This window comes from Callionymus lyra, chromosome 8, assembly GCF_982586985.1.
Source record: "Callionymus lyra chromosome 8, fCalLyr1.hap1.1, whole genome shotgun sequence".
NCBI lineage: Eukaryota > Metazoa > Chordata > Actinopteri > Syngnathiformes > Callionymidae > Callionymus > Callionymus lyra.
The window spans coordinates 29,629,001-29,636,919 of record NC_141825.1 but is presented as its reverse complement, the minus strand read 5'-3'; the positions used below and the strand labels follow the sequence as shown (position 1 = coordinate 29,636,919).

The 7,919-nt window shown below is 46.5% G+C and overlaps 1 protein-coding gene across 1 annotated transcript; it reads left to right on the top strand.

Moving 5' to 3' along the window:
- Positions 1–174: 174 nt before the first annotated feature.
- LOC148074541 (disintegrin and metalloproteinase domain-containing protein 10-like) lies at positions 175–7,817 on the top strand (the record flags this gene model as incomplete). The annotated part of the gene is given in 14 exon segments (XM_087797200.1): positions 175–321; positions 2,105–2,255; positions 3,413–3,531; positions 3,587–3,745; positions 5,224–5,324; positions 5,500–5,649; positions 5,873–5,965; positions 6,026–6,209; positions 6,490–6,653; positions 6,718–6,901; positions 6,985–7,135; positions 7,190–7,373; positions 7,431–7,539; positions 7,597–7,817. Coding segments are annotated over 14 exon segments (2,037 nt in total), but the record flags the coding sequence as incomplete, so codon positions are not given.
- Positions 7,818–7,919: the final 102 nt, after the last annotated feature.

The window sequence follows — 7,919 nt, the reverse complement described above, 5'->3', positions numbered from 1 at the left end:
AAATATTCACGTTAAGAAAACAAAGTGGATTTAAAGTGATTTCAACGGTTCGACGGGGGAGTTTGCCGTGCGTGTGACGTCATGACGCAACAGCGGTTTAGCTGCAATAAACGCGCAGGCTTTGTGACGTCATGACGCAATAGAGGTTTAGCTGCAATAAACACTCAGGGCGTGTGACGTCACGACGCAGCACTCAGGGCGTCTGCGCCTCTAAGTAGGACAATAAAGTCTTCTCGGCACCAGTTCTGCTCGCTATGGATCGACGTCCGACCCTCGTCCTCAAGCTGTTCCTGTCCGTGTTCCTGCTGCACCTGTCGGCAGGTGAGCTGCTGGTCAGCGGTGACGAGTGTGTTTGAATCTGTTAGCTTGTTAGCATGTTAGCATGTTAGCAGGTTAGCATGTTAGCATGTTAGCATGTTAGCAGGCCTGCTTGTTGTGAACAACCTGTTCTCTCGCGCGTGAAACCATCCGTGAAGTTAAATAAGAAACATTTGAATTTATTGAGAGAAACTGGAGACTTGAGCGCGTGTGTTGAAGCTGTCATCGGAGGTTTAAGGTCGCTTCCGTTTTCTTGTCAAAGCGCCGCCATTGTTGTTGATCAGCGCCAACATCTGAGGATCTTCTCCATCTTCTGCTGATCCTCGGTCACAACAATGTTCTCCATCTTCTGCTGATCCTCAGTCACAACAATGTTCTCCATCTTCTGCTGATCCTCAGTCACAACAATGTTCTCCATCTTCTGCTGATCCTCAGTCACAACAATGTTCTCCATCTTCTGCTGATCCTCAGTCACAACAATGTTCTCCATCTTCTGATGATCCTCAGTCACAACAATGTTCTCCATCTTCTGCTGATCCTCAGTCACAACAATGTTCTCCATCTTCTGCTGATCCTCAGTCACAACAATGTTCTCCATCTTCTGCTGATCCTCGGTCACAACAATGTTCTCCATCTTCTGCTGATCCTCAGTCACAACAATGTTCTCCATCTTCTGCTGATCCTCGGTCACAACAATGCTCTCCATCTTCTGCTGATCCTCAGTCACAACAATGTTCTCCATCTTCTGCTGATACTCAGTCACAACAATGTTCTCCATCTTCTGCTGATCCTCATCAATGCTTGTATTGACCATAAGTTCATCACACACTTGAACATCATATAAATATTAACATGATGTCAAAGTCGTTTTGGAAAATATCACAATTTTGTGGTTCAAATGAAGAGCCTTTGAACGTCATAAAGAATATTCCTGTAAATAACTTGATTAAAATGCTCGTCCTTGAACGCAAACATGAAATAAAATAAATAATGTGTTTCACACGAGAACATATGTCAAGCTTCACATGATTGACTTGAACATATGAATAAATATCATCTGTTTCTCTTATAAGGTAATATATTTGTGAATTACATGTATTTCACTGAAATTCGCACGTTTTTATTCACAAAGTCCGTCCAATGAAAAGTGAAAAGTCTTTAAATATTTAATAATGTTGAGCAGAAGCTGAAGCTCAACGTTTCAGTGACTTGAACAAACTGAACCAACATGTTGATCATCGTTGTTTGATTATGGATTAGTTTGAACTCGATCAATATCAATGTTATCTTCATGACACTGTTGAGGAATCGAAGTTGATGTTTTGAGTGATTTGTGAAAAGATTTGCAGAAAGAAAGTCGTTCTTGAGTGAATTTCAGTGAATCTTGTTCACATTATGTCTGTTTGAACTTCATAATCTTTTATTCACGACAAAAGCGTTGTTGTCACTAATTACAAGTCATGTGTATAAAAATGATAATTAAACTTGAAGGATCACGAAGTTCTTCTGCAAACGACAGAAACAAATGATTCTTGAATCATTGACTCGCTGTGTTTTGTAAACAAAGTTGATTTGTGTTCAAAACACGTCGTGTTACGTGTGTTTGCAGTTAAGTTCAGCATTGACTGATCAAATCAATATTTCTCTTGAATAGATCACGACACTGAAGGTCGTCGGGTTGATTTTAATCTTATTAAAGTGTTTAACAAGGACCATGATGTTATGGTAGTAATACTAGAAGGTACCTTTCAGCTCTATAGGTAACTCTGGCTGCTCTGCTCCACAGGACACTACAGAAACCCGCTCAACAAGTACATCCGTCATTATGAAGGCCTGTCCTACGACACCGAGCTGCTCCACAGCAAACACCAGAGGGCCAGGAGAGCCGTCGCTCACGAGGACAAGTTCCTTTATCTGGACTTCCATGCCCACGGAAGGTGAGTGAACATGGATCGTGTTGTTGGATCAGATCAATGCTCTCCGTGTGACCCGAGCGACTGAGGAACTCATGGATGATGTTCAGTCTCTCAAGGTCGTTTCATGTTGGTTGAAGCTCAGAGCAGATGAAGGTTGATGACGACAAGACGTCGGTCATGAAGACGAGATAAATGTCAACAATAAAAGTAAAACTAGAACGTCTGATGAACAAATGATTTGAAGATGAATTGAGCCTCAAAGTCCAACTGGTGCGTCCGGGAAGATAAATGGACTCAAATATGACTTGATACTTCAGTTTAGATTGACCTTGAGTCTCTGCTCACTGGACGCACAGTAACATCTACGAATGTTGACGTGTTCATGTTGAAACACGTCTCAATCCTTCTGGACCTGAAGGAAGATGTTGGATTTAAAAGAACCCGAGAGACGGTCGTTCATCAGATGTCAGTTGAACTCGTCCAGAAACATGTTTAAAGTGATTTTAACCATTTGTGCAACTTTATCTGTGACGAGTTGTTTCGCAACAAAGTGCCTCGTAATGTTTACTGTAATGTTTTAAATTGAAAACAATTTCCCGAACGAGACCTTCTGACGAGAAACAACTGCTCACTGGTTCCACTGTAACTGTTGACGCAACACAGGAAATGTTTGACATCGTTTCCTGTTTCCTGACGACTGGTTCCTTCCTTCTGCTCTTGAGCTCCAGCGTCTGAAAATGGCTGCAACACGATCAAATGTTTCAAATGACATGATGTTTGTCCAGCTGTCAGGATGAGCTCCAGTCGTGTGTTCGTTCCAAGGTTTCTGATAAGAGTTAAAGAGTTACTCATTAAATGCTGGTTAATCTTCGGACCTTCATTTGAATAAAAGATAAAGATTTCATTCTTTAGATCCAACGACGATATTTGTCACCTGGACCAGTGACTCAGTCCAGCTGGTATTTGTCACCTGGACCAGTGACTCAGTCCAGCTGGTATTTGTCACCTGGACCAGCGACTCGGTCCAGCTGGTATTTGTCACCTGGACCAGTGACTCAGTCCAGCTGGTATTTGTCACCTGGACCAGTGACTCGGTCCAGCTGCTTCCTGGTCTCCACACTGACCATGTGACTCACTTGAGGGAAGAACGTGAAGAAACGTTGATTCTCTCGTTTCAGGAATTTTAATTTACGGATGAAAAGAGACGCGACTCTGTTCGCTCCGGACCTGAAGGTGGACGTGTCTGGTCTGGAGGTTCCGTTCGACACGTCCCACATCTACAGCGGGGAGCTCTATGGTGAGGATGAGATCCCTGATGCCTCGGGTCGACCTGTAACACGTGGACTCTCCAGGTGAAAAAGGAACGCTGACCCACGGCTCCGTCGTGGACGGCAAGTTCGAGGGCTTCATCCAGAGTTACCACGGCAACTACTACGTGGAGCCTGTGGAGAGATACCTGGAGGGAAAAGATGTTCCGTTCCACTCAGTCATCTACCATGAGGACGACATCCGTGAGTCTGACCGTCGTCTGTGTCCAACGTTGACATAAAATATGTCCAACGTTGACATAAAATATGTCCAACGTTGACCTAAAATATGTCCAACGTTGACATAAACTATGTCCAACGTTGACATAAAATATGTCCAACGTTGACATAAAATATGTCCAACGTTGACATAAAATATGTCCAACGTTGACCTAAAATATGTCCAACGTTGACCTAAAATATGTCCAACGTTGACAAAATATGTCCAACGTTGACCTAAAATATGTCCAACGTTGACCTAAAATATGTCCAACGTTGACCTAAAATATGTCCAACGTTGACCTAAAATATGTCCAATGTTGACCTAAAATATGTCCAACGTTGACCTAAAATATGTCCAACGTTGACCTAAAATATGTCCAACGTTGACATAAAATATGTCCAACGTTGACCTAAAATATGTCCAACGTTGACCTAAAATATGTCCAACGTTGACCTAAAATATGTCCCATGTTGACCTAAAATATGTCCAACGTTGACATAAAATATGTCCAACGTTGACATAAAATATGTCCAACGTTGACATAAAATATGTCCAACGTTGACCTAAAATATGTCCAACGTTGACCTAAAATATGTCCAACGTTGACAAAATATGTCCAACGTTGACCTAAAATATGTCCAACGTTGACCTAAAATATGTCCAACGTTGACCTAAAATATGTCCAACGTTGACCTAAAATATGTCCAATGTTGACCTAAAATATGTCCAACGTTGACCTAAAATATGTCCAACGTTGACCTAAAATATGTCCAACGTTGACATAAAATATGTCCAACGTTGACCTAAAATATGTCCAACGTTGACCTAAAATATGTCCAACGTTGACCTAAAATATGTCCCATGTTGACCTAAAATATGTCCAACGTTGACCTAAAATATGTCCAACGTTGACATAAAATATAAGTGTCGACGTGTTACACGGATATCAAATTATAAACTTTAAAAAAATGTTACATGTTCTTTTTTAACTTTGAACTTGAACTTTCCATCTGTCAGTGGAACTAGAACTTATAAATGAAGCTTGAATACTTTCTTCTTCTCAAGAGTCGACAGTGACTTGTACGTGTTCAAGTTCTGTTGCTATGATTGAGAATTTGAGTATAAAATAATAAATTGTTTCTCTGGTAACTACTGTTAGGGCTTTGCTGTGATGGGATTATGTTGGGCAGCAGACAGAACTACAGCTACAAGACTGGACATGTAGAAAGATTGTAGAAACGTGTTGATGTTTGTCGACATCACTGCAGGAACCTTGATTTATTGATGATGATGTGATAGTTTCACGACATCTGCTCGCGTTGAAGTGAAGCCTGAACACTAACGTGAGCGGTTGTGAGTGTGTTGACACCTGCACAGGTGAGGAGGACTTGAGGTTGTGACGCTGGTGATGATGTCACCTGGTCTGATGAGGAGCTAACATGGTCCATGTCCTCCTCAGAATACCCACACAAGTACGGCTCCGAGGGAGGCTGTGCCGACAGCACCGTGTTCGAGAGGATGAAGAAGTTCCAGTCGTCTGCAGTGGAAGAACCAGCCAAGGTGAGCCAACGTCCTTGAAGCCAGTTTAGATGATTGACTTGAACATTATCATCATCTCATGATCTTCATGAACTGGTCTATTCTTCAGTGTCTGCAGGTCATTGTGCATTTTTATGATTTATTTATTGAACCATCAATGTTTTCTTGAACCTACTTTTACTCTGGTTTGCTGCAGGACCTTCACTACGAGGAGGACCCGGAGCAGCCGGTCGTCCTGAGGAAGAGGAGGATGGCCCAGCCCGACAAGAACACCTGCCAGCTCTTCATCCAGACGGACCACCTCTTCTACAAGCACTACAAGACCAGAGAGGCAGTCATCGCTCAGGTATGAGAATCCACGCTCTGGTCCTGCTGTGATCTCCACGTTTGTCCTGCTGTGATCTCCACGTTTGTCCTGCTGTGATCTCCACGTTTGTCCTGCTGTGATCTCCACGTTTGTCCTGCTGTGATCTCCACGTTTGTCCTGCTGTGATCTCCACGTTTGTCCTGCTGTGATCTCCACGTTTGTCCTGCTGTGATCTCCACGTTTGTCCTGCTGTGATCTCCAGATCTCCAGTCACGTCAAGGCCATCGACGCCATCTACCAGGGCACGGACTTCATGGGGATCCGCAACATCAGCTTCATGGTGAAGAGGATCAGGGTGAGTCTGCTCTTCTCTGGTCAATGGAAACATCTCCTACACCTTCTCCTCGACGCTCAGATCAACACCACCAGCGACGAGCGCGACCGGTCCAACCCGTTCCGCTTCGCCAACATCGGAGTGGAGAAGTTCCTGGAGCTGAACTCTGAGCAGAACCACGACGACTACTGCCTGGCTTATGTTTTCACCGACCGGGACTTTGACGATGGCGTCCTGGGCCTGGCCTGGGTCGGAGCGCCGTCAGGTACTGGAGGTTCTTCTTCTGAATGTTCTCGTGGACCAGCAGAGAAGAACATGATCACGTGATTCTCTAGTTCACGGGTTTGAACGCGTCAAATGTAATAATCCACATGTTTTAAAAGCGACACAAACGACTCGAGGTCTTAACATTTCTTTGATGAAATATTCGTCTCATATTTGACTCAAATATACTTTGTTTTCACTGAAGCACATGCGTCATCTGACATGGCTTCCTTTCCAGTGTGTCCTCTGGTGTTTGAGGTCCTCTGCCTCTTCTCTCTCAGGGAGTTCAGGAGGAATCTGTGAGAAGAGCAAACTGTACTCTGACGGGAAGAAGAAGTCTCTGAACACCGGCATCATCACGGTGCAGAACTACGCCTCGCACGTGCCCCCCAAGGTCTCGCACATCACCTTCGCTCATGAAGTGGGACACAACTTCGGCTCCCCGGTGAGTGGTCCGGGTCCAGGAGGAGGACGGGGTCTTCAGGTTTGAAACATGTTTGTTCCGGCAGCACGACTCCGGCTCCGAGTGCACGCCTGGAGAGTCCAAGAGCCAGGACAAGAAGGAGAAGGGAAACTACATCATGTACGCTCGCGCCACCTCCGGAGACAAGCTCAACAACAACAAGTTCTCCATCTGCAGCGTCCGCAACATCAGCCAGGTCCTGGAGAAGAAGCGAGGAAACTGCTTCGTGGGTACGTGTCACTCCCTCACACGAGTCCTGATGTCCGTCGATGGTTCCTCCATCTATAGTTGATTGAACATCTCGCTCCTGCAGAGTCGGGTCAGCCCATCTGTGGCAACGGTCTGGTGGAACCGGGCGAGGAGTGCGACTGCGGCTACAGCGACCAGTGCCGCGACCAGTGCTGCTACGACGCCAACCAGCCCGACAACAAGAAGTGCAAACTCAAGCCCGGGAAAGGCTGCAGGTACATGTGGTGAGTCTCTGACTCTGAGCCCGTCTCACCCTCTCGCACCTTCAGCCCCAGCCAGGGTCCCTGCTGTACCCCCGAGTGCAGCTACAAGGGGCGCAACGAGAAGTGCCGCGACGAGTCGGAGTGCGCCCACCAGGGCATGTGCAACGGCAACAACCCTCAGTGCCCGTCCTCCGAGCCCAAGGCCAACTTCACCGCCTGCCACGGAGACACACAAGTCTGCCTCAACGGGGTGAGTGACGCGTCGTCATGGCAACACAAGCCGACCTCTGACCCCCCCCCCCCGCAGGGCTGCTCCGGGTCCATCTGTGAGAAGTACGGTCTGGAGGCCTGCACCTGTGCCAGCCTGGACGGCAAGGACGAGACGGAGCTGTGCCACGTGTGCTGCATGGAGAAGAGTTGAGTGAGGCTGGACGAGTCCTGGAGGTGAGACTGACCTTCTTCTTCTGCTCCAGTGAACCCCAACACCTGCAGCAGCACCGGCTCCGAGCGTCTGGCTCGCTTCTTCAACAAGAAGGTGACCACGCTGCCCGCCGGCTCGCCCTGCAACGACTTCAAGGGCTACTGCGACGTGTTCATGAAGTGTCGTCTGGTGGACGCCGACGGACCTCTGGCTCGGCTCAAGAAGGCCATCTTCAACCCCGAGCTCTACGAGAACATCGCCGAGTGGATCGTCGTACGTGTCCGTGTGTGTCCGTGTGTGTGTCCGTGTGTGTGTCCATGTGTGTGTGTCCGTGTGTGTCCGTGTGTGTCCGTGTGTGTCCGTGTGTGTGTGTGT